Source organism: Gadus morhua, chromosome 1 (genome assembly GCF_902167405.1).
Source record: "Gadus morhua chromosome 1, gadMor3.0, whole genome shotgun sequence".
Lineage (NCBI taxonomy): Eukaryota > Metazoa > Chordata > Actinopteri > Gadiformes > Gadidae > Gadus > Gadus morhua.
In genome coordinates this window covers 2,084,937-2,111,809 of record NC_044048.1, presented here as the reverse complement: position 1 = coordinate 2,111,809, position 26,873 = coordinate 2,084,937, and the positions used below count along the sequence as shown (strand labels likewise).

The window sequence follows — 26,873 nt, the reverse complement described above, 5'->3', positions numbered from 1 at the left end:
AAAATTGCCAAGATCTGCAATGGCAAGAAACCTCATGGTGGCAGTGGTAAGGGCTGCTACTTCACTGAGGCCTGAGGTGGTCAGTGATCCCCAATTTAGACCGTTGTTATGTCGTCAGGGCAACAACACTTTGGGGGTGAATGTGTGAATCTAAGTGATTGGTGCACCCACATAGACACATGACATAGTCCAAGGACCAGCAGGTAATCAGGAAGTGCTAACGGTTTAGCGGATTGGTAGAGACCCCTTGTTTCGTGCTGCATAAACCTTGTGGTGGTGGACTCTCCCTCTATGGACAGTTTGGACCGTCCTCTCCGTCACGGAGGGAACTGGAGTTAAACCGACAGTAATGCACGTTGCAGTTAAACCTTATTGGGGAGCATTGACTATCGTTGGCCAGTGCTACCCCATCTGTGTTTCACCTCTGCGACCGCTTGTCGGTTTGACACGGTCCTGTCATGTTTGGAGAATTTACCCTGGGATTTTTGTATGTTTCAGTTTATGACTGACGTGACCACCAACAAACTGTCGGAATTATAGCTGAACGACATACGTGTTAGTCTGTGCATTGTGATAAGTTTTAGCTTTAGCTTTAGCGCCTATTCCTTTTATAGCAGTAGCACTAGAATCTTCCTTCTCTCCTTCGGCATTATTGGGCTATGGAGTTTATGTACATTTTTTATTTTACTAAACAAAATATACAAGTAGGCTTATTGTATTCATTGCTTCTACAAATGTTTTAAATGGGACCTTGGAAAATGGCACTTTTTTTTTTTATTGGCACTGGCCACTGCTTTGCTTGCTCAGAAGGGACCAGGGTAGCCATTGTAATGTTGTTTTACTTTGGTTTGTTTATTTGATTCTGCATCCCTTCCCATCGCTGTTGTTCGCTGGGTCCTGTGTCCCACTAAATTGGAATTGGGGGTACCACCTAGTTAGGCTAGGTGTTAGGTACTAGACGGCTATTGTGTGTTTCATTCCTGGATGGTGATGTATGTAATGAATGTTGCGTCCTCTCTTCTGGCTGACAGGCTGACTGTACAAGGCCGGGCCTACACAACGCCTCCTTCACTGGGGGTCTGTACTGTGTGATACTTTGTAGTGGTGTGTATTTTTAACCCTAACACTACTTGGTATTTACTTTGGATATCGTAGATATTATTATTATGTAGTGCCTGCTACTGTAGGTGTCAGGTCTGCTGTCCCCCAGTTCTGTCCTACAGTCATCTGCCAGGACAGTGTGGACAAGCAGACTCGACCTTCGTGCCTTGAGGAAGGTTAACTGATAATGTTGCTATAAGCACACAGCTCATGTTTCTAAACTGATTTTAGATGAATTCCCTTTCTCATTGATGTCAGATGTTCTGACCGGTTTCCTGATATCCTGGTCACCTCTGTGTGACCTCTTGTTCTTGTAGTTTAGGCAGGGAAAACTGGCAAGCAAATATTGAACAGGGAAACCAGTTCAGAAATTTGACTGAGAAAGGGGGCGCAATCAATGACAGGATCAAACCAAGGTGATGTATACATGAGGCGTGCACGCCTGTCAATCTACCTTCAAATGCTGTAGTCTGGAGAAACACACGTTGAGGAGGCGTAAAGATGGGATCTGTAAACCAGGCTGCCCGGTCTCGAGCAGTGCTCTCTACACAACAGCACGCTGTCGGTCATGCTCCTCCTGTGGACAAAACCTTGTTCTGTATCATTCTCTCCCGATGAGGTCATCCCCAATGACTGGGGAATACATGGTGTAATTATGGGCTGGCTTAGGGGCCTTCTTCCCTCTTGTTTTCCAGGAAGGAAAGGAGGAAATGTCTATTGCATAATGAACACGTTGTGCTGCGTGCCAGGTAATAGCCGGTCATCAGCTGTTCTCTCTTCTTTGCAAGAACCCTTTTTGCTCTTCCTTTTACCCGAATTCAGGATGTTTGAAAATTTGTAGCCAGCTAGCAAAAAAAGGGTGTTTCCTACACCCAGTCTCATTGCCATCTAATGTTTATTATGTGAATTTGAACTTTAAACACTTTGAAATGACCAATAGCCTTTATGCATGTATAAGAGTAATATAAAAACATTTTTAGACAGTGAAGATTTTTGTAAAAAACAACAAAAAGTATAGTAAATACTTATATCTACCTTATTTAATTTATTGCAGCAGTAGTTGGAGCAGTTCCCTGTAACGTGTTGTTGTTCGCATATGTTCAAAGCATAGGAGGCCTCAGGGGACCAAGGTAGCCTCAGTCTCGGGGACATTGACCTGAGTTGTTTGTAAGTTCAAGGAGGGAAGGCTGAACGATTACACCGGGACTAAAATTCCTCATTAGCTTTTTTTTTTCTGTTTTCTAATAATACTTTTGGGCCCTTATGATATCCCACAACTGAACCAAGGAAAATTGTTAAATAGTATAAAGTAACCTTATATTGCTTAAGATTCCCTAATCTCTTAACTAGTTGTTAAAAAGGGGCAAACGGACTGCATGACATTGACCGTCCTTTACTGTTAAATGTAAAAGACCAGGGATAAACGTGCAAGGCGTTCTGGGATCCACCTTTGGTATGGATAAAACGCCCTGCTCCCCGACGTTCCCCCTGCAGTAAGACCTCACTCCCTCCCAGGGCTCCGGGGCTGGGCTTCTGCCCTTCCGTTCATGAATGGTGGAAGTTCCTCTGAGTGGCTCCTCTGATTGGCCCAGGGCTGCGCCAGCCAATGCACCTTTAGCAGTGGTGTGGGTTTACAAGATACACCACGGTAGTCCCTGCAAGCCATCCCTGGGGTCCTCGGGAGGGCCTACCCGGCCTCTAGCCCTATTTTTGGGGAAGGAAGAGGCAGATATGATGGGGACAATGGGGGACATTGGTATGGTTACCATGGAAGATCAATGTCATGGATAAGTTCAAACTATATGCCAGTGACTTCCCAGACAGACCGTATAAATGCAACAGGAATGGGATTTAAAAAAAAGGGCAGAAACCACATTCAAAGATAAGTAAACCTTGGACTTAATTAGTTGGTTCACAGAGAGTATAATCAAGAGCAGTTAAACTATAACAACACAAAGTGAATTCTCACAAGATCAGCAGATCTTTTACATGACAGTGTGTGTTTAAAAGTTCAAATTATATATAAGTTCAGAATGTGTCCACCGATATCAGGTTACCCATAATGTGAAAATGCAGGCTGGAATAAAAAGTTACGTTTAACCAGCAAATACACATTTATAGTGTTTGTTTTCCTCCATTGCAGCCTTTTGAATCCCAGAACATCAATGATGATCCTACTTTTCCCCTGTCCGGTCTGGGGCTTGGCCACCATAGTTTCAGGGAAAACATTACCACTCTGAATAAAACCAGCTGAACTAAGTCACATAACGTCGGTCTAATCTTCCAGGGCTAACCCCAAGCCTGATAAATAGAGACAACCTTGTTTTCATTCATTCTGAGGGTCTTTTGAAGTCTCGATTGATCATGCAGAGTGGTAGCTTGGGTAGCCCCGCCCATTTTCCGGTGAATTGAGTTCGCCCTGCACAAGGGTCTGAAGAAGAGCCATGTATTTTTTTCTGCTTCCGATACATTTTTGCTGGAGCCAATCACCAAGCTGGCTTTTCCCCTTGGCGCGCTATTGGCTGGTTTAACACAATGATGACAGGGAAGCGACGGCAAGCAGCCAATCGCGTACAGAGTCAGTTGAACTAGGCCAGTTGAACTAGGCCCGTTGATTACGGCAGCTTCCCCAGACCAATGTGCAATACGATTGGCTTGGTCTGGTAATAGCCAGGCTAGAAGAGTGGTTAATCTACATCTGATTTGTGTGTTTTGGCAGGAGGTCGTGGTTCAATGGTCCAGCTGGACGTGAAACCTGTCCCAGTCTCCACAGCGCAACCCAGTAGAGCCCAGTCTGCTTTTCCTCTCATTTGTTTCTAAGGTCACCATTCTCATGTTTTGCTTCAGTCAATGCTGTGGTTTCCATGAGAGGAACTGGCTTGTGGTTTATGTTTGCCAATAAGAGCATGATTGGGATTGGATCTTACTCCACCACAAGAGGACTGACTTCACCACAACTGAACCCATGAGTCAGTAGCTTGAGAGGCTGCGATATCAAAGACTGGCTCTGTGAAAGGCCACTACTGTTCCTAACGGGCAGGGGCCATCTGGTGGACTACATGGTGGAGGAGGTGCCTGGTGCGGAGGAAGTGCCTTGTGTGGAGGAGGTGCCTGGTGTGGAGGAGGTGCCTGGTGCGGAGGAGGTGTGGAGGAGGTGTCTGGTGAGGAGGAGGTGAGGAAGTGCCTGGTGAGGAGGAGGTGCCTGGTGAGGAGGAGGTGAGAAGGTGCCTGGTGAGGAGGAGGTGCCTGGTGAGGAGGAGGTGTGGAGGAGGTGTCTGGTGAGGAGGAGGTGTGGAGGAGGTGTCTGGTGAGGAGGAGGTGTCTGGTGGAGGAGGAGGTGCAGAGGAGGTGTCTGGTGGAGGAGGAGGCGCCTGTAAGGAGGAGGTGCCTTGTGGAGGAGGAGGTGCCTGGTGAGAGGAGGTGCGGAGGAGGTGACTGGAGAGGAGTAGCGGAGTAGGGGACTGCTGAGATTAGTTTTTAAAGACAGTTGAAAGACTCACAGATCCAGATCTGATTTGTTTTTTGTTTTTTTAGGGGGGGAATGATCCAGATGTTTCCTGGAAATAAAAGACCAATGTGTTTTTTGAGGGGTATTTCTGTCGTCTCCTCTTCCCTTCGTTTGCCTTTACAAGATCAGATACATCTCAATGTTTTAATATCTCAAGCTCCACCCAAAGGGATCTCCAAAGTCTCCACACGCCCCCTTTCCTTTCCCTCTCCTTCCCAGTAGCCCCGTGTGTATATGCGTGCGTGCGTGCGCGTGTGTGCGTGTGTCTGTTTGCGTCTCACTCCTACCAACCCTCTCACCCTGCCTTATCCTGAACATCAGCTCTGGACCAGGAGCGCTACTACTGCTGGAACCCGAGTGAAAGAAGGGCTGTCGTGGTCTCCATAAGCTCCGTGCCTACAGTCGAACCCTCAAGCCACCGCTCGGATGCTGCCTGGCTCTGCGTCCCGGCTACTCAATGAGAGAAAAGACGCACAAGAGAGATGGGAACTGGACAGCGACTCGCTAAAGTTCCGTGTGTTTACTCTCCGCGGGGAATATCTCACAGCCTTTCCGTCGTGCTTTTCGTGGTGATTTTGGCGCAGCTGTGCGCCGCTTTTAACCTCGACACTGAGACGCGCCTTACCTTCACCGGACCGGCGGGAAGTTATTTCGGCTATTCTGTGGACTTCTTCAGTAATCCAGCCAGGTAAGATAGGCCTACTTATTTTTTTAAGGTATCTGCAGTAATATTATAAATATATATATATATATATATATATACACACACACACACACACACACACACACACACACACACACACACACACACACACACACACACACACACACACACACACACACACACACACACACACACACACACACACACACACACACACACACACACACACACACACACACACATATATATACATATATATATATACACATATATATATATAAATATATGATTTTATTAGCCTATAGATAATTATATATTATGAAACGAATATAGGCCAAGTTAGTTAAAGGAATTATGTTACAATAAATCGTATGTGATGATGTGTGTAGGTCCGAATGAAAACTAACGGGTAGGACAACTCACGGAAATCTGATACGCAAATTCTACCTGCTCTAATATCTGCTTCTATTAGGCAACTTTTATACGGCAGCCTATATTCTCGCGGTATTTTGTTAACGTATTGCATTTTCCGATTTTGATGTTTACGTTCAGAAAAGCGCGCGAAACCCGTTTGTTTCCGACGCGCACCGGTTGCGAGTTTAAAGCCCCTTTAAAGCTCCTTATAGCTTCTATTTACTGCCCTAAAATGGATTTTGATTGAAGAAATGAAAGGTCAGCTCTGCACAACAGCTAGCGGCTAAGGGAGATTAGACGTTAATGAGATTATAACAGTGAGACAATATCCTAAATGAGTCAATACTTGATTAGGTCATTGAATTACAGCACCTAACAGTCAACCCTCAGTCAAATCATTCCTGCACACAAAAATGACATTTAAATAATGAATTACCATTTTAGGCCTCCTTAAATTTGAACTCGTTATAAGCTCTTGAGTTGTAATAAAGTTTGATGCTGGTTTAATATTGTTAGCACCAGCAACAGGATATTTGTTTATAATAATTGGAGGGTGTAATTGTGAGCATTAATTCTTATCAGGTTGTTGATTAGACAACCCTGGACCCAGTCTTCATGGTTATCTCTTATTTTGCACTTGTCTATCAATGTATTGTTTATTGTAATTATTTTATTCTATCTACTGCTTTTAGAAGGCAACATAGTATACAAACATGCGCACGCACACACACCCACCCTGCCTAAGCTAATAAGGCATTTTTAGGAGACAAGAGGCAAGTGTTTTGGGTGGAGGTTGTCCAGGGTCAGATGTTTGGTGGTCGTGACTCATACTGTAGAGTCGCTGAAAAGCAATTCCTGCAGCGGCTGACATGTTGAGGTCAGGTTCCTGTTCAGGGTCTGGGGACCCTTCAGCCCACTCACTGCCTGATAGGGGGCTATCACTGGGCAGGACAGTGTATCAGTGCACATGTCTGTTAATAAAGGGTGTGGCAACCCGGCACGGTGAGCGAACCACCTCCTCCCAAACAGGACACAACATAGCTGGCAAAAAGCCAAAAAGGCATGTTTAATCCTATATGAAACAAAGTCTCATACGGAAAACAATACAACAACGAAAAAACCTGGGAGGACTCGACTGCCCTATCCCCCGTGGGTGGAATCCTGTCACCCACGAGGACCGGTCTCTCCGTACAGAATCCCCATGGCTGGGAGAGCCCCGAATGAATACGCTATTCAAGCCCTGCTTCTCCACCTGTACCTCAGGGGCTCTGCATGTCCTCAATTGGCCCGGGCCGGGTTGCCACACTCCTCCACCTTTTGAAGAAGCCTCGGGTGGCCTCTCGAGGAGCGGCGGTCCTGCTCGTAGCGTAGCTGTTTCTGCTGCCGGCGTTGCCCGCTGCCTCGTCTCCCGCTGCCTCGTCTCCGGCTGCGTCGTCTCCGGCTGCGTCGTCTCCGGCTGCGTCGTCTCCGGCTGCGTCGAGGCTGCTAGTAGTTGGCGTCCACTCAAAAATTGTCCGTAGCTCGGTCAAGTTGCCTGCATTCTCCACCATATGTGGCAACCCGGCACGTTGAGCGAACCACTTCCTCCCAAACAGGACACAACATAGCTGGCAAAAAGCCAAAAAGGCATGTTTAATCCTAAATTAAACAAAGTCTCATATGGAAAACAATACAGGTTGCCACTCGCGAGCCGTACGAAGTACATAGTTGTGTCGCATGTTAACCTAGCTTTTTTGTCTTTTTTGTGTACGGGGAATGGGTTATCTTAGCGATTGTAAGTGCTTGGCACTTGGTTCTATGAACATCCTTACTGTACCGACAGCGATATATTCACCTTCTTCTGACAAATGTACTAAATGTACATTTAAATGTGACGTGAAGAAAACAGACCCCAGGTCTGTTGTTGTTCTGTTCACATGTCAGGACCCCTGGTTGTTGAAACATTGGGGGGTTCTACTTGCTCAGTGCAGAAACACGGTTTGATACGCCTTTGGTCATGCCTGTCACTCACTCCGCTTGGTCAGCCAATGACAGGCTGATGGACAGCAGAGTGTCTTGTACCAGGAGGGCGGGAGCTGATGGACTTAGGGTATTCCGGTCTCAACCAGCTCCATGACGATGAGCCAAACCCAGAAGGAAGCGCTCCACGTTTTGGGTCTTATAAGGCAGTCATCGCTTTTCTTTGACTAAGGATTGGGTTATAACTTAATATATACTCTGTTTATTAATAACATTATTTGGGTCCTTCTTGGAATGAAACACATTTTTACACTATACCTTTTTAAGAATCTTGCCCACTCGCAATAACTGCAGCCCACCCAAAAGCTCCTTGCTGCCTCTTCTGAACAGCTTCCATGATGACTAGCGGTGAAAGCTTTGAAAGAAGAATCCTATTGCACATCATAGTGCGTGGAAAGGCCTGCTCCCAGTCAGGAACCAATTTAACTTTAACTACTTCTGCCAAGCCAGTGGTGCTATCCAGATATGTGTGTGTGTGTGGCTGTGTGTGTGTGTGTGTGTATGTGAGTGTGTGTGTGTGTGTGTGTGTGTGTGTGTGTGTGTGTGTGTGTGTGTGTGTGTGTGTGTGTGTGTGTGTGTGTGTGTGTGTGTGTGTGTGTGTGTGTGTGTGTGTGTGTGTGTGTGTGTGTGAGAGAGTGTTTATGTGTGTGTGTCTGTGTGTATGTGTTTTGGGGACTATGAGGTATGTCTCATAGTCTCATAGGTACCATACATATATACATGCATCACTTAATTGATCGATTTGACCAACCACAAAATATTCCAACGCTAATATGAACACCTTGTCCTTCAGCAGTACTTACTTAGTACCAGTGCTTCAGAATACTGTTCATCTGGAGTTCTATCTACCACAGGCTACTTATTACAGGGTCAGAAACCTGCACGGTTCAGAAACAGGAGGGCTGGTAGCCATTATCCATCCACTGGCTGCACATGGGCTGGGTATGGGTTCAGATCAAAATAGAGGGGAACACAGCGATGATAGCGATAAGGTGTTTGTTTACTATGTGTACAGCACACACACACACACACACACACACACACACACACACACACACACACACACACACACACACACACACACACACACACACACACACACACACACACACACACACTATCAACACAATCCCCCCCCCCCCCCCCCCCCCCCCCCTCTCTCTCTCTCTCTCTCTCTCTCTCTCTCTCTCTCTCTCTCTCTCTCTCTCTCTGTCTCTCTCTCTCTCTCTCTCTCTCTCTCTCTCTCTCTCTCTCTCTCTCTCTCTCTCTCTCTCTCTCTCTCTCTGTCTCTCTCTCTCTCTCTCTCTCTCTCTCTCTCTCTCTCTCTCTCTCTCTCTCTCTCTCTCTCTCACACATCACTCAATGTGTTTCTCATGATAGTTTCTGTGGTCTCATCTCCATATTCTAAGGGGGTGACCCCAGCTATCTGCACAACGCCGTTCTTTAGTCATGAACTGTTCGCCTGGCTCGTCATACCATGTAAGGCTTTGTTATTTTGTTTTTTAACTCAATGCTAGTGTTCTGATTGGTGCGCCCAAAGCCAACACCAGCCAGCCAAACGTCACCGAGGGAGGAGCCGTCTACCTGTGCCCTTGGAGCCAGGGGAATTGCACCATCGTCCACTTTGATGAACAAGGTAGGCTGCCTCCTGTGTGTGTCAGACTCATCAATCATCATGATTCCTAAACACCACACAAGTACACATGGAGGTCGAATCAGTTGCGTGAGAAGCAGAACATTAATGCCAAAACACTAAAACAACAAAGAATAGTTCTTAATTGTCATGATGTTAAGAATAGGTAACTGTGTGTCAAGACCCATAGCTTCCCCCAATGGAGAACAACCACTCTTTGACATGAAAAGGAGAACGGTTTGATTAATTCAAGTAGTTTCAAGTACTCTTTGGGTCCAGGGTCCATAAGTAGCTCCTCAGGGTGGTCACAGCAGGAGGCGGTCTGCAAACCACGGTCAAAACTATACTTTCACTGAGCTGCCTTTGGCACAGGGCGGTGCAGCATTAAGCTGTTTCTAACCACCCATCAGAGTGTCTCCAGGGCCTGCTGGCGGCCTCTTGGATCCGGCCTGCCTCTGGCCCGTCAGAGGCAGGCCAGAGGCGGCCTCTTGAAGCCAGCCTTTTGATGCTCATTTCTCTGCTTAATGGGGGCTGACTCCCCCCGGTCACCAAGGCCAGCACCGCACCCCCTCCCCCACCACCGTCACCACAACTAGCACCCCACCACCTCCCCACTACCATCATCACCGCTAGCATCCCCCCCCCGAACCTTCTTCCCAACCCCCATCCCCACCACCAGCACCTCCTCCCCCACAACCTTCACCCCCACCACTCCCCCCGTGTAAAGACTCACCCCTGGTGCGTTTGACTGTCTGTTGATGTGTTTGCCAGCCTTTCCAACTAGCCTGCATTTCCTTGCTTGTACCCATGAGGCTCTCTTTAACCAGCACAGCCGTTTTGGGGGACCATGACCCCTGAGGGCCCCTGAGGACTGGGGCTGCCCCTCTGTCAGCCCAGAAAAATAACTGTGTCCCTCAGAAGATAGACAGGAAGAGATAAGAGATAAGGGGCTGCTTGTTCAGAGGGCCGTGTGTTATCCTGTGTTATCCTGTGCGTGCTCACATACCACACACTCACATGGCGTGGGCGTCTGCTGGGACTGGGGGGTTACAATTTGGTGGACCAACGTGTGTATGCTCAGTGACTAACAACCTAGTGCAGCCATGGGGTTGTGTACGCATGAAATCACACACAGACACATACGTGTGCAAACGTGTGCACGTACACATCCTGTTAGAAGCACACAAACCCACACACGCGCACACACACACACAAACACATGCACACACGCCCACGCACCAAACACACACACACACACACACACACACACACACACACACACACACACACACACACACACACACACACACACACACACACACACACACACACACAAAGCTTCTCTCCGAGGTGGTGGGAGGGCTGTGTCCCTGGTAGTCTGTAGGATGTGTGAGGGGGACACAGTCCAGGCCCTGCTGCCAGACCGGTCCCAGGGCCGCTCATCCATCACCATCACACCACTACTCACGCTCACCACTTTAAAGAGACGGCTCCTGTTAGTCATGTGAATGATGTGCTGGCTTGGTGCACTTCTTACTCTGGCTGGATTTGAAAGGCTATTTATTATAAGATTGTTAGGCTTGAATAACATCTTGACCCTTCATAACGTCTTGACCCTCATTTAACCAGGCTGGTTGTCTGCTCTGCCCTCCAAAGCATCTGGAACATAACATCTGGAACGTACCGGTTACAGAACTGTCCTTCCACCCAGTCCCTCCTAGATCTAAGCTTTAGTAGTACTTTAAAATGTCCTTGGTCCTTCGTACTAATTGTACGCAACATTGATACTGGCATCACATTGTTGAATATGTTGACTAATATCGCAGCTCTGCCTTTGGATGGACAGGTTTAAAAACCGCCAAAGAACACACTTATGATTCCCGTTACCTCCTCACCCACACCGCCCACCAGCTCCTCAGACAGCATGAGCTACGACTCTTTGGCTTACATAAACAACGCCGTCTGACGCCCTGGTGTGGGGGTGGATGTGTGTGTGTGTGTGTGTGTGTGTGTGTGTGTGTGTGTGTGTGTGTGTGTGTGTGTGACAGGAGCATGGAGGATGGATTAGATTCTCATACCATAATCCTGTAAAGAAAACACAGAGGGTAAACTTCTAAAAGGTCTCAGATATAAGACATCATGATACAATCAAACACAGGGTAGTTTAAACGCATGCTTTTTTGCAAAAGTAAAAAAAGCAGCAGATAATTGCTGCCTACTATTTACCTTATCATTATAAGCTCAAAGCGTGCTTGGCATTAAAGAAAGGCATTGTGGCTGCCAAACTGAGTTAGTTTAGGCATGTCAGTCAATCTCTAATAAGGCCTGCAGTCTGGGAAAAGGAGGCAAACCCAGCTCAGTGGTCCCCGGAGGACTCTATCACGCTGAAACCCGTCCAAGACCAGTGCTTGACCTGGCACATGCAGTGACCTTGGTGGCTGACATCGCTAAACTGAGAGAGGTGTGTTGTGCCCCCATCAGGTGACCGCTCCTTTGAGATGAACGAGGTCGACACGCAGGTAGAGTTCAAGTCCCACCAGTGGTTCGGGGCCGTGGTGCGCTCCCACCACAACACTGTACTGGTAAGCCCTCTCTCCCACCATAACACTGTACTGGTAAGCCCTCACTCCAACCACAACACTGTACTGATAACTAAGCATGAGAATACTGCTTAAGTGTATCATACTGCTGTGTGCTCATGCTTAAGTGTAACATACTGCTGTGTGCTCATGCTTAAGTGTAACATACTGCTGTGTACTCATGCTTAAGGGTAACATGTGTGGCTTGTGTCTCCAGGCCTGTGCTCCCCGGTACTACTGGAGAACGGAGCACGACACGCCCTTCTCCGACGCCACCGGCACCTGCTACCTCTCAGTGGACGGCCTCAGGACCTTTGTGGAGTATGCCCCCTGTCGGACAGGTACGGTACTGTAGCGGGGAGATGTCGGCTCATGAGCCCGGCAAGTCTTCGACTCATGAGGCCGGCAGGTCGTTGGCCCAACCCCAGTGTTCTCGTCAGCTGTAGTAGCTCGAGGGGCGGGGGGTCGACCTGTGCTTCATGCGTCTCTTATTCTGGTTCTTCCTGTGACCTCAGAGCGCCACGGGCCTGCAGGCCAGGGCTACTGCCAGGGGGGATTCAGCGCAGACTTCACCAAGGTGAGGACGAAAGCAAAGAACACCCTCTGTGTTTGGTATCTCCCAGATCTTCTGATTTCTGACGTTATTGGATGATGCGTAATAATAAAAGTGTGTTGCATGTTTTGTGTTGCAGGAAGGAAAGGTTTTGCTTGGAGGGCCAGGAAGTTTTTATTGGCAAGGTGAGCAGAGAAGTGCTATCTTTCATTGTGTGGTTGTTGGACGGGACCAGGTCCTCTTGATTTGTGTCAGATAACGTCTCTCCTGACACGGGTGACACCGCCTGTCAGATGACGACAGGAGGTCAGGAGTCGTGCCTATTGTGTTAACCCTTGACCTTTTACCCCCCCTTAGGTCAGGTGATCTCAGCCACCCCAGAAGACATCGTCAAGGCCTACTACCCGTCCTACTTCCTTCTGTCTGTCGCCGGGCAGATTCAGACCAGACAGGCCCAGGGCTGCTACGACGACAGTTACCAGGGTAACTGCTTTGTTTATCATCTAAATCACCATGTGTATGTGGAATGATGATGCAGTCTTCCACATAACCACAAGGCTTCACTTATGTTGAAATAGCTCATCTTTGGTCCACGGTACATGGTTTGGTACACCAAATATTCAATTGCAAAAAGATTTGATTTGCTTCCCCTTGATCAAAGTAGTGAGGAAGGAGATTTTGGTTCGGATACCTGGCTTCCGTTATACCAAAGGAAGCCTCTGCTTTTGGTAGCTTGTGCCTGAAGAGGTGTGGGAGATTAGAGGGACACAGCTGATAGTGCACTATCATGCTCCCTGAGCTCAGAGGATCCAGACCTTAACAGTCTGTGGTGCGGACCAGACACCTTGTAATGGGCTTGTGTTGGTAGGTTCATGGAAAGGCCTTCTGTGCCTCAATAAGAGTGTTCTGTCCACTCAGACCGGCTGTTTAAATCTGTGACGCGAGGTATTGTAGCTCTGTGTGGTTGGTGGGAGTTAGCATGGTGGGAGCTGTAATCAAAGAGAGAGGAATGGGCTGGCCAGCGATCTTTCAATTTATATTAAATTTATATGAATGATGATGACACCCTAACCCCGTATCTAAACACCTATGTGACCACCCACAATTCTAATGTGTGCATATGTGCCTGCATGCGTGTGTGTGCGTGTGCGTGCGTGTGTGTGCATGTTTGTGTGTGTATGCGTTTGTGTGTGTGTGTGCATGTGTGTGCGTGTGTGTGTGTGTGTGTGTATGCATGCGTGCTGTTTTGTGTGTGTGTGTTTTGTTCTCTAGGTTACTCTGTGTCGGCTGGAGAGTTCAGTGGGGACAATGTCGAAGGTGAGGCTCATATTTACAGTGTGTGTGGGGGGGTGGGGGGGGGGGGGGGTGGGGATGACTGAACTCTGATTAGCGTAAACACATGGGCCACTCACTCCAACAACAAAGAAATCCCCCATTTTAATGAAGAGGGACAACATATTCTATTAAGATCGAGCTCCACAATCAATGTATAACTATGATCTATATTTGAAAACATGACTTGAGGTTCTTTTGTCTGAACTTGTGTTTCCCCTTGTGTTTCTTTTTTACCAGATATTGTAGCGGGAGTCCCTAAAGGACTAATGCTGTATGGCTTGGTAAAACATCCCTACATGTTATTCACACACAGCAGCAGTTGGTAGCGTGGTGTGACCTCCCGGCCCCAGGCCAGTACTGTAGATGACATGGCCTCATGGTACCGCCACTCTAACAGACGACTCTCTGCCCTGGTCCCCGCAGGTGTCCATCCTGGACGGGCGGAGCCTGACCTCGGTGCTCAACCTGACAGGAGAGCAGGTACAGCAGGACCCACGTAACTTTCATTTACATAAACATTTAGGGCATTTAGAAGATGCTGTTCCAAAGCGACTTACAATATGTCCATTTGTCAGAATCAGGAGAAACAACAATAAAGGCTGTCGGTACAGTAAGGATGTTCATAGAACCAATGGCAAAGCAATAACAATTGCTAGGTTAACCCATAATCCATGCTACACAACTAAGTACTAAAACTAAATACGACATACAAACAAGTGCGCACATTAAGTGCCAGGACGTATGACATATAATAAGTAGGAGGGGAGGGAGGGGGCTATGCAGAGTCTAGGTGAACCTCAGTGTTCATCTCACTCACCCTCATCACTTCATACACAGGTCATGTCTGTGTATGTGATGACTGTGTGTTTGTATGTGTGTGAGTGTGTGTGTGTGTGTGTATTTAGATATGTGTGTGCGTGTATGGCTGGGTCTGTTTGTGCGCACGTGCGTGCTTGGCTGTGAGAGAAAGAGTGTGCTGGAGTGTGTAAAGAGTGGACAGAGTATGGAGGAATTTACTCTGTGGATATATCTGGGGCCAGTTGAGTTCAGAGGTCAGCCGTCTCACAGCGTATGGGTATGATGAGCAGAGGGTGGCCAGCAGAACAGTAGCCTGTAGCCTGACAACAATCCCTTTCTCTCTCTCCCTGCTGCTCAGAGAGGCCGTTATACAGGGTTAGGGAAGCTAAGGCCAAAGGTCATGGTAAGAGATACGACATATCACACACACATTGAGACAGGGAACCAAATACAAATACATTCACACACAAACAACACACATACACACAGATATAAACACATTAAAAAAGGGAAACGCACACACATACACAAGCCCCTTATTACATGTGAGCAGTGGTTAGTGGAGTGTGCATGATGGTCTCTGTTCTGAGGCGAGGCTGATGAAAAGTCATTCCTCTACGAACCCCCAGGGGGTGAGGCACTGTCCGCTCCGCGGGGGGCCTGGACTGTATTGTCCAGGTTAGCTGCATAAACACACCAGGAGAGAGAGAGAGAGAGAGAGGAATTTTTCGTAATCAAGATAATTTGTATGTGTGTGTGTGTGTGTGTTTGTCTGTGCGTGAGTGTATACATGTGTAGTTTTAAACGTGTCTGTAGCAGAGAGACTCTCCTTTCTTATTTTAATTGGAGTGACCAAACTCTCTGGGGAGCTCATGTGGTCCGCACATCACTCTGATGTGACGCTCACCACAGGAAGTGGAGCCACGACCCTCTTTGGTCTGAGATGCTGAAACACAAAGCTGCCACAGACCTAAGTCCCATGGGCGATCCATTTAGGCTGTCACCAGGGCCCCTCAAACACCGTCACAAGTGCCCTCACACACCGTCACAAGGGCCCTCACACACCGTCACAAGGGCCCTCACACACGTCACTAGGGCCCTCACACACAATCACAGGGGCCCCTCCCACACCGTCACAGGGGCCCCTCACACACCGTCACAGGGGCCTCTGATACCGTCACAGGGGCTCCTGACACGTCACACGGGCCCCTGACACGTCACAGGGGCCCCTCACACACGTCACAGGGGCCACTCACACAGCGTCACAGGGGCCCTTGTGACCGTCACAGGGGCCACTCACACAACATCATAGGGACCCCTGGCGCCTGACGCCCGTGGAACACAGAGTTGAAGAGCTGAGCAAAAGCTTGAGGAGATCAAGAGTCAAAGAGAGAGTCTCAGTGGGTAGTGGTGAGAGAGAGAGAGAGAGAGAGAGAGAGAGAGAGAGAGAGAGAGAGAGAGAGAGAGAGAGAGAGAGAGAGAGAGAGAGAGAGAGAGAGAGAGAGAGAGAGAGAGAGAGAGAGAGAGAGAGAGAGAGAGAGAGAGAGAGAGAGAGAGAGATTAAGAATAGACAAATCCATCTTAGTGACATAGGGAAAACGAGATGGAGATGACCAGAGACCCGGGGCCCTCCTCCCTCCTCACGTGTGATTACAGGCCGGCGCTCTAACTCTATGCCTTTGATGCGTTCCAGATGGGCTCCTACTTCGGCTACGCTGTGGCCGTGACCGACATCAACAGTGACGGGTGAGCCGGGGGGGGGGGGGGAGATCAAGGTGTAACAAGTCTTATTTCAGTAGAAGGGGGAGGATGGGAGAATATGCGGCTGTCTCTTTAAGAAGGAAAAGATGGAAAAATAAAAAGAAGTGAGGCATGAAGAGAAGTTGCTTCCTAAACTCATTCCCCGACTCCCGGGTCGGGATGGAAGGAGTCTCACAATTCACACCATTACCTTTTGCTCCTCCTCATTTTGTTCTCCTCTATCGTTTTCTCTTTTTTCTCCTTTTCCTCATCTTCCTCCTTCTCTTCTTCTTCTTCTTGGTCTCCTCTCCTTCTCCTCCTCTTCAACTCCTCTCCTCTCCTTCTCCTCCTCATCACCTCCCCTCCTTTCCTCTTCCTCTTCTTCTTGGTCTCATCTCCTCCTCTCCTCTCCTCTCCTCTCCTCTCCTCTTCTTCCTGCTCTCCTCTCCTTCTCCTCCTCATCACCTCCTCTCCTATCCTCTTCTTCTCCTCCCTCTCCTCTCCTCCTCCTCCTCCTCCTCCTCCTCCTCCTCCTCCTCCTCCTCTTGTCCGGGTCCCCAGCCTGGACGACCTGGTGGTTGGGGCCCCTATGTTCATGCGGCGGGAGCCAGATGGCCGTCTGCAGGAGCTGGGCCGCGTCTATGTTTACCTTCAGAGGGCCCCCCTGTTGCTGGAGACCAGTCTACCCCCTCTGAGTGGCCCCGGGCCCTTCAGCCGCTTCGGGAGCTCTCTGGCCCCCCTTGGGGACCTCGACCAAGATGGCTTCAACGGTAGGTGGAGGAGAACCTGGTCGACATGCCACTTTATAGTTAAGCTACCAGGGTTAAGGCCCCCTCTCTTTATAGTTAAGGGACCAGGGTTAAGGCCCCCTCTCTTTAATAATAATAATAATAATAAATGAAATTTATATAGCGCTTAATATGGTACTCTAAGACGCTTTACATATTGGCCTATCAAAACTATGTAAGACAGACTAGGAATAAAAGAAAAACAGAGGTTAAACATGAAGAATAAGGTGGGAGTTAGGTGGGGAAGGCTAGTGTGAAAAGGTATGTTTTGAGGGCAGATTTGAAAGAAGAGAGGGTTGGAGAGACTTTGATGTGGGAGGGGAGTGAATTCCAAAGGGTGGGGGCAGCAACGGAGAAGGCCCGATCACCCCATGTCCGTCGCTCAGTCCGTGGAACTTGTAGCAGGTTGGCAGAATTGGACCTGAGGAATCGGGAGGGGACGTGGTGATGGAGGAGGTCGGCAAGGTAGGGGGGGGCTAGGCTGTTGAGGGCCTTGTAGGTGATGAGTAAGATTTTGAAGTTGATTCTGTGTTTAATTGGAAGCCAATGGAGTTCACGGAGGACAGGTTTACAGTTTCCCTTTACAGTTCAGGGACCCAGGTTAAGGCCCCCTCTCTTTATAGTTAAGGGACCAAGGTTAAGGCCCCCTCTCTTTATATCTAAGGGACCAGGGTTAAGGCTTTATAAGTGCATCATTCTTCATTTAAAGATCCCATGGCATGCTACTTTATGGATGCTTTAATATAGATATTAGTAGGCGTCAAACACAGTATTTGAAGACGTTCCCGAAATTCAGCCGTGGTGCAGAATTACAGCCACTACGAGCCAGTCGCACATTGAGCTTTCCCAAGATTCGCCGTTTCGGTGTCTGTAGCTTTAATGCAAATGAGGGGGAGAGAGGCGGTTCAAGGAGGAGGGTGGGGGTGTGGCCTGAGCAGCTTGCAGCGACGGTACCATGCGCTCGGTTCTACAGTGGCTGTATCGCAATTGGCGGGCCAAATTCTCTGGGCGGGCAAGGCAGAGAAAGTGGAGGAGCTTAGATCCTTTATGACGACATGTCAGCGCGCTTGAGCCTCGTTTTTTCAAAGTCGAGCAGAACACCTAGTGCTCGTTTTAAACTGAAAGCAAGTTTTAGCCACTGGGGGCCATAGGCAGGCTAGGGGAGCTCATATTCATGTTAGAAAACCTCATAAAGTGAGATTTTCATGCCATGGGACCTTTAATATTAACTGTTCATTTTGGTGTGCATACTTATTTATTGTATTCTGTATTTCTGTATCTGTATCCTCTGTTTGTAGTATTGTTATTATTATGTTTGTATGTTTCTAACCTTGACGGTAACCACAGGTGAAGTCAGGAGTTATGTGTCAGGCCTCTGAATGACGTTGTTTGACAGACATGGCGGTGGGCTGTCCCTACGGAGGAGAAGACCAGCAGGGATTGGTCCTTATTTACAACGGATACCAAGGGGGGCTCAGAGACACGCCCACTCAGACGCTCTCTGGAAAATGGGCTTCCACTTCTTCTTCTTTCCCCGCCGGCTTCGGCTACGCCATCCGTGGCAACGCAGACCTTGACCAAAATGGCTACCCAGGTACCTTTTTAAAAGATTATTTAACAAACAAAAGGTTTTCATTCCTCGTTCTAACTCCCCGTCCTACTCCCTTTAGATTTCATAGTGGGTGCCTTTGGGGCGGACAAGGCAGTGCTGTACAGGTGTGTGAACCAAAAACACCTAACACCCGCTCATCCAGCCTTCCAGTATTCCCAATGAGTTCTGATTCTCCTAGAATGCTCTGTTTTGTTTTCATTAGGGCCCGGCCAATAGTAAACACCAGTGCGTCCCTCACAGTTCTTCCCCACATGTTCAACCCAGAGGAGAAGACCTGCCAGGTTTTTGATGGAAACCACACCATCGCCACATCCTGGTACAGACCTTCATTACATCTGTTATTATGGCTCCATATCTTATGTTGAATTCACTGTGCCCTGGGGTGAAATGATAGGTAGATATACAACACCTGCCGCTTTAAGAGCTCTGTCAGTAAGAGACTGATCTCTAAGAGCTCTGTCAGTAGGATACTGATCTCTAAGAGCTCGGTCAGTAAGAGACTGATCTAGAAGAGCTCTCTCAGTAGGAGACTGATCTAGAAGAGCTCTGTCAGTAGGAGACTGATCTATAAGAGCTCTGTCAGTAGGAGACTGATCTCTAAGAGCTCTCAATGTAAGGGAGTCCCTACGGTCTGCAGTTACTGATGTCATCTTAGTTTAATTTAGATTTTTCCAATGCTCTCCAAATGAAAATGTCGATTGAGTGGATTTTTTAAAAACTTTCCAGGTTCCCATCCAGGCAGAACACACTTATTTTTAGAGCCAGTAAAGCTAACTTATCCCCTCTGCCTGATGAGCTTTTTCTGCAACCTCAGTCTAAACGTACAATTTAGACCGAACTCTTTGAGTGAGGGGGGGAGGGGGGAATGGCCAAATGGCCGGTACGTCAGAAGACACAAGAGCACATTGTGTAGTTCTCTGTGGGTTCGGGTTTGGTTTGTCTTGGAAAGTAGAAACGGCTCAAGGTTGAGTGTAAAGTGAAAAGATGAGAGAGAAAATGTCTGCCCATCTGTCTGACTGGCTGTCTGCCTGCCTACATGTCTGCCTGTCTACCTGTCTGCTTGTCTGTCCTCAATACTGAGCCATGAGTGTGCATGTACTTGCGTTTGTGTGAGTCTGTGTATGTAAAGATGGCTTCATAATGAATGTGTGTTAAAGTCCTGATGTGATCATATCTTCCATCTGCAGCATTGAGCTCAACTTTTGTCTGGTAGCTGATGGGAAACACCTTCCCTCTAATATAGGTGAGACACACACACACACACACACACCACACACACACACCAGACACAGCCACACACACCTTACCTGGGCTGAAGCCCCAGGGCCTACGACGATCAGGGGCCTATTATGAGAAGCAGTATTATTAGTATTTTTATTTTTTATGTACTGGCTCATGATAGGACCCCCGATAGGTGTAGGCCCAAAACAATGTGATTTATTGGGACCTACAAAGATCATTGGCCTATCACGAATCAAGAAAATACTAATAAAAATCACATTGCTTTGTAATTTGTCGAATTTTCTGTTCATCACTTGATATGAATTTGTGTGGCTTCTAATTGGCCCAATTTACCAGTGACCCACGTGGGCACCATGACACAACAGCCTATCACATTTTAGAGGAATGTTTTGGCTTGTGATTCAAATCGATTCATGCATGGGCTTACCTGGGCTGAAGCCTACGACGATCAGGGGCCTATCATGAGCTGCAGTATTTAATATTATATATATTAAATACTGCAGCTCATGACAGGCCTCTGATCTTCATAGGCCCCAAACAAAAATGACATTGTTTTGGGCCTACACCGATCGTGGGGCCTATCACGAGCCAGTATAAAATATATATATATATCGATTTCATGCTGACTCATGATAGGCCCTGTGTGTGTGTGTGTGTGTGTGTGTGTGTGTGTGTGTGTGTGTGTGTGTGTGTGTGTGTGTGTGTGTGTGTGTGTGTGTGTGTGTGTGTGTGTGTGTGTGTGTGTGTGTGTGTGTGTGTGTGTGTGTTGGCCCGCCGAGGCCAAAGAGGAAGCTCTTACTTGTTAATATGTTGTTATTAGGCGGGTTTGCGTTTCTGCAGACCGGATCATGTTTTCTTTTGGTAATATGAAGTTAAATCAAAATTTCATGGAACTTGGTTTTATAATCACTTATAATAAATTATTTGGTCATCTATAATCGACTAATATAAATATCGTGATGTTATGTGTCTCAGAGAGGGTCACTAATACGTTTTGCACTCTAGACACATGGCATTTACACATTGTCATTGTAAGCCCCCCTCTCAGGGGGCCTACGAAGCCGCTCAGCCCCAGGGCCCAATGGCAGGTTAGGGCAGGCCTGCAAACACACACACAATCACTCACACACAGACGCAGAAGTACCCCCCCACATGCGCACGGACGCACGCGCACACACACACACACACACACACACACACACACACACACACACACACACACACACACACACACACACACACACACACGCACACACAAAAACACTCACTTACAGAAGCAAAAGCACCCCTCCACCTGCGCACGCATACACACACACACATAGCCATGCAGCTGGTACCTATTACCTGGCCGTCTTTGTGGGGACATAGTGCTGGAACCCACTGTGGTCATGTGGCCCAGAACACAGATTACAGAGCATTGGAATAAGGGGGCCTTGGTGGGCTCCCCAGTCCAGAGGTGGCCCTGTGTATACTTAGGGCCATAATTGCCCATTGTGTTTGTTTTATAACAAACGAGGAGGGCCCGACTCTGCATATTTATTTGTTCCCTCTGAACTATTTGTTTGACTCTTTGTTGGTATCAACAAAGAGTCAAAAAAACACACACATGCATGTGTGTATGTGTGTGTGTGTGTGTGTGTGTATGTGTTTGTGTGTGTGTGTGCATATGTGTGTGTGTGTGTGTGTGTGTGTGTGTGTGTGTGTGTGTGTGTGTGTGTGTGTGTGTGTGTGTGTGTGTGTGTGTGTGTGTGTGTGTGTGTGTGAATGAATGATTCCTGACCCTTCCGTCTACATTAATGGACATTGTTGAAATTCTTACCTTTCTATGTGTTTGTGTGTGTGCGTGTGTGTGACTGTGCTTGTGTGTGTGTGTGTCAGGCTTTGTGCTTGAGCTGCAGCTGGACAGTGCTACAGGGGCCCAGAAGGTGAGCAGAGCTCTGTTCCTGGACAGCCAGCAGCCGGCCCTGCGGCTGCGCCTCAGCCTGGACCCCGGGGCCAACATGAGTCTCAGCCGCAAGATCTACCTCCGGGTACGTCCCTCCTCCCCGCCCGCCGCTGTGTGCTTCAATCAGACCAACATTACATTAATGTTTAGGGCATTTATCCAAAGCGACGAAGTACATTTGTCAAAAGAAGGGGAAACATTTATCACTGTTGGTACAGTAAGGATGATCATAGAACCTAGTAGCAAGCACGATCTATCGCTAGGTTATCCCTGTATACAACAAAGATAGCTAGGATAAGATGCCACACAACTAAGTACTATAACTAAGTACGACATACAATAAATGCGTACATAAAGTGCCAGGACGTACAACATAAAATAAGTAGCAGGGGTTGGAGGGGGTGACTATGCAGAGTCTAGGGTAACTCTGAACAAGTGAGTCGTGTGTCTTTTGCGAAAGCTGGTCAGCAACTCTGCGGTCCGGGGTGCTTGGCAGGGAGCTCGTTCCACCACTGTAGTCCAAAACAGAGAAGAGCTGTGACTTCCATAAAAAAAAGTATATCTATACAGGTTTTTGGGACACGTAGGGACCCTTTCCCTGAGTATTGTGAAGCGTGGATAGACACCCCACCCTCAATGTGACGTAACAATCCGCTAGCATGCCAGTCTCACACGCCTCGTCTCTTCCCATCAGGGTGAGGAGGACTTCCGGGACAAACTGTCTCCCATCGTGGTGAGTTTGAACTTCAGCCTGGACCCCCGCAGCCCGCCGGACAACCACGGCCTGCGCCCTGTCCTCAGCCACGGCACCCGGCAGCTCCTCCAGCACAAGGTAGGCTCCCGCTGGGGGGAGGACGCCTCACACAGGAGCCGTACCCCATCGGCTCCCACTGAGAAGAGCCCTGGTACGGATACCAGACTGAAACTGTGACGTGAGTTAGGGGCGGCAGTAGCTGGGGAGGTGGAGTGAGTTGACTGGTGACCGGAAGGGGGCTGGTTCGATCCCCGGCTCCTCCTAGCTGATTGCTAGAGTGGCGAGGTGTCCCCGAGCAAGACGCCTCACCCTGACTGCTCCTGACGAGCTGAATATCCAACTGCGTGGTTGACTCCACCTACGTCGGTGTATGAATGTGTGAATGAATGGTTGTAATCTGCTTTGGATAAAAGCATCAGCAAAATCCCCTTAATATGAATGTGAGTTATGACATAGCACATGATATTTGATTTGGTCATATTGGATTGCTGATGCAGCTTTTGAAACCTTGATTGGCATATATACATGCCATATCAAATCCATACGCAGCCTATGAGAGGGGCTGCATAATGAGCAGGACACAGCTAGACGTGTGCATCAACATATGTGGCTGTTTTTAGTAAAGATCTCCAAACACAGCTCTTAGACCAAGGCTTACCTAACACCCAAAATGCCCAAATTGACCTGTTGAAATAGGGAAAATGGTAGCCTGGCATCGGCAGACGAAATTGCAAACTGCAATTAGTCTAGACCGAAATGGCTGTGACGCACTTGGAAGGCCTACGACTAATCCTAGCGGGACAGCTATCGCAGCGCTGAGCTATGAATCTTTTAACCAGATAACGTGCTTCCAGCAGGCCTCTACGGTGTTCCTCTACACCGCCATCTTATTTATCCAGCCTCATATTAGATACACGGTTGTGTCGGTCTATCTCGTACCAGGCAGAAATCCTTTTGTATGGAGGGGAATCTGTTCCACAGAAAATGCCTACACGCAGATTCCCTTTTTCGTTAAATACATCGGGCGTTTATCGAGTGCTGCATAACTCAACTTCTGTGGCCTCTGAGTGTAATTCCTCTCTGTCTCCCCTCCGTAGAGCGTAGGGGAGGGGGAGTTAGCGTAGAGAGTCATGGCCGTGCTAAAACACTGAGCGACCAATCACGGCTCCCATTGGGTGGAGTGGCGAGCGCACACATCTGGTTGTGGTTGCTGTGTGTGTGTGTGTGTGAGTGTGCACGTGTGTGTGTTTGTGTACATTTGTGTGTGTGTATGTGTGTTCAAGTTAGTGTGCGTGTTTGATTGTTCGTGTGTTCAAGTGAGTGTGAGTGTGTGTGAGTGTATGAGTGTGTTCAAATGAGTGTGTGTGTGTGTGTGTGTGTGTGTGTGTGTGTGTGTGTGTGTGTGTGTGTTTGTGTGTGTGAGTGTGCATGTGTTTTTGTGTGCATTTGCGTGTGTGTGTATATGTGTTGAAGTTAGTGTGCGTGGGTTCAAGTGAGTGTGATTGGGTGTGAATGTGTGTGTATTCCAGTGAGTATGTGTGTGTGTGTGTGTATGTGTATGGTCAAATGAGTGTGAGTGTGTGTGTGTGTGTGTCTTCAAGTAAGTGTTTTTGTGTTAGTGTGTGTGTGTGTGTGTGTGTGTGTATGTGTGTGTCTTCAAGTGGTCGTGAGTGTGTGTATAAACTGTGAAAGCAAGGTTAGGTTGCAGGAAGTGGGTGGAAGTAGACGAGATACTCGATGCAACCGCTCTTGTGTTTGTTGAGGATGTCGCCTGACTCTCACACAGCCCTTCTGACGTCTCCATCCAAACCAAACTCTCAGCGCAGCCATCGCTTCCCCTGAAAGACTTCATCAGGCGGGGGGGTCTGGGAGCCAAGGCCCGCTAGTGCCAGATCCCAGGCCAGCCTCAGGGTGACGGCTGATAACTGTAATAGCAGCAGAGAACCATCCCCCCCCCTCCCCCCCACTGTGTCTGGAGCAATCGCCCTGTCGACTCCATGCTCTCGCTCTCTCCCTAACTGTCTGTCTGTCTGTCCGTCCGTCCGTCTGTCTGTCTGTCTGTCCGTCCGTCCGTCCGTCCGTCCGTCCGTCCGTCCGTCCGTCCGTCCGTCCGTCCGTCCGTCCGTCTGTCTGTCTGTCTGTCTGTCTCTGTCTCTCTCTTTCTCTCTCTCTCTCTCTCTTTCTCTCTCTCTTTCTCTCTCTCTCTCTCTCTCTCTCTCTCCCCCTCATTGCCCCTCAGCTTTCTTCCCGGGTGGGGGTGGGGGTCTTAATGGTTCCCACATGGTGGTGGAGGGGGATTCTGGTAACAATGGGCGTACGGTTCAGCCTGGCGATGCAGCATGAGAAGCAGACAGAAAAACAAATAAAGTGAAATGAGAAAGGAGAAGGACTCGGGGAGAGCTGAAACAAGTAAAACGAGAGGGTTGGATGGGGAAGACAGTGCGGTCTACCGAGTCCACAGCTGCCTTCATTTCAGCCTCTGTGATCCCCGTCTCTCTCAGCATTGTTCAGCCCATTAAGACCTATGGCTCTGCCACACTAGAGAGGAGAAAAACACTACGTTTACATGGCTCCCAGTGTCCTGTTTTCCCTCTTCTAAACACTTCAGCGTGCAATCTCTCCCCAGCCCTCTCATAACAAGTCACATCTATCCTCCAACCCAGAAGTGATACACATCTGGCTGGTGGCTACTATAGTTGTTATTACAGGTGTTGTGGATATGTTGAGCACATGCGCTAAGGCCATGGTGTTCCTAATCCTTTCATTACAATCTGAATTTACTGCACTGAGCAAGCTAAACATAACCCCTGTCTCTCTTTCTGTCTCTTTCTCTTCCTCTTCTGCTCTCTCTTTCGGCCATGCTACACTTCCCCCTCAATGTGTCTCTCTCTCTCTCTCTCTCTTTCTCTCTCTCTCTCACTCTCTCTCTCTCTCTCTCTCTCTCTCTCTCTCTCTCTCTCTCTCTCTCTCTCTCTCTCTCTCTCTCTCTCTCCCAGGCCCATATACAGTTGGACTGTGGGGAGGACAACATCTGTGTCCCTGACCTCAAGCTGGCCGTGTACGGGTGAGGGCCAATCAGCTTCCTCCACACATCAGCATACCTGCCTGCTAACAAACACAGAGAACAGACAAGAAACAAATAGAAAAGATTGAATAAATATCAATAGGTATTTATTTTTGTTTCTTGGCCTTGCTATTCAAGTTTATAGAAGAAGCCAGGTGAAAACACACACACGCACACGCGCACACACACACACACACACACACACACACACACACACACACACACACACACACACACACACACACACACACACACACACACACACACACACACACACACACACACACACACACACACACACACACACACACACACACACAGAGACACAAACTATGGCAGACAGTACTTTCTCTTCCCAACTGTAGGAAATGTTTTGCATTACACAGAACATGTGATTTGTGTTAGCAGCAGAAACAAATTAGTGTTCAGAAAAAGGCAGCGTGGAAAAGAAGAACCACAGAAATTAGTTATTCAGCGCTTTTCTGGACATTGTTTCTCATCCCTCTGAGAAAGAGACTGGTTTAGTGAGACATCAATGTCATTTATATAATTGTATACGTGTATCATTATATTGTGTTGTTATTATTAGGGGTCCCAGCAGCGAAGCTGCTTGGCCCCTATTGTTTCTGTAACATTGTTTTTTTTCTCAAATTCTTTTTCTCAAATTCTATAAAAGTGATACTGCAGTAAGTCGAAAAGGGTTCTTGACAACAAATGATTAATTTCCCCAGAATTTCAAAGATCTTTCAGTTATTTGCTTTAAAGAAAGCCCTTAATTCATTTGAGAAATGTTTGCTTGGAGTTTTCTGGATGTTGTGTGCTTATCAATAGACATTTTCACCATGTGAATGAGGCTACATTTCAGGTTTGTCAGTGGCTCAAGGGGATAATGCCTTGCACCGGTGATCCTTAGTTTGAGTGTTCGAATCCTGATCAGACAATTATGAACATGCTGAACATGACATCCGGCCGTTGCTCTGCAGCCCAGACACCTGAAAGCCGAGGCACAGTATGGCATTAAGGGGAACATCGACATGTTTCCTTCATAATTATATGTCATAGTTATATATCTTCCATTAGTGTGTTCTTGACTTTTCATTTTGCTCGGACCCCGTTAATCACGG

General features: G+C 48.0%; 1 protein-coding gene across 1 annotated transcript in view; it reads left to right on the top strand.

Annotated features, from left to right (window-relative positions):
* The first annotated feature begins 4,549 nt into the window (after positions 1–4,549).
* LOC115543433 (integrin alpha-5) overlaps positions 4,550–26,873 on the top strand; it is a 32,154-nt gene continuing 9,830 nt past the window's right edge. Inside the window, exons 1-19 of the mRNA XM_030355792.1 lie at positions 4,550–5,297; positions 9,224–9,342; positions 11,821–11,921; positions 12,136–12,259; positions 12,434–12,495; positions 12,611–12,656; positions 12,829–12,954; positions 13,744–13,788; positions 14,044–14,087; positions 14,230–14,286; positions 16,298–16,350; positions 16,906–17,114; positions 18,529–18,726; positions 18,803–18,848; positions 18,947–19,060; positions 19,932–19,987; positions 21,865–22,016; positions 22,626–22,763; positions 25,682–25,749. Coding sequence (XP_030211652.1) covers positions 5,092–5,297; positions 9,224–9,342; positions 11,821–11,921; positions 12,136–12,259; positions 12,434–12,495; positions 12,611–12,656; positions 12,829–12,954; positions 13,744–13,788; positions 14,044–14,087; positions 14,230–14,286; positions 16,298–16,350; positions 16,906–17,114; positions 18,529–18,726; positions 18,803–18,848; positions 18,947–19,060; positions 19,932–19,987; positions 21,865–22,016; positions 22,626–22,763; positions 25,682–25,749 — 1,964 coding nt within the window. The 5' untranslated portion in view covers positions 4,550–5,091. The remainder of the gene's footprint in view (positions 5,298–9,223; positions 9,343–11,820; positions 11,922–12,135; positions 12,260–12,433; positions 12,496–12,610; positions 12,657–12,828; positions 12,955–13,743; positions 13,789–14,043; positions 14,088–14,229; positions 14,287–16,297; positions 16,351–16,905; positions 17,115–18,528; positions 18,727–18,802; positions 18,849–18,946; positions 19,061–19,931; positions 19,988–21,864; positions 22,017–22,625; positions 22,764–25,681; positions 25,750–26,873) is intronic.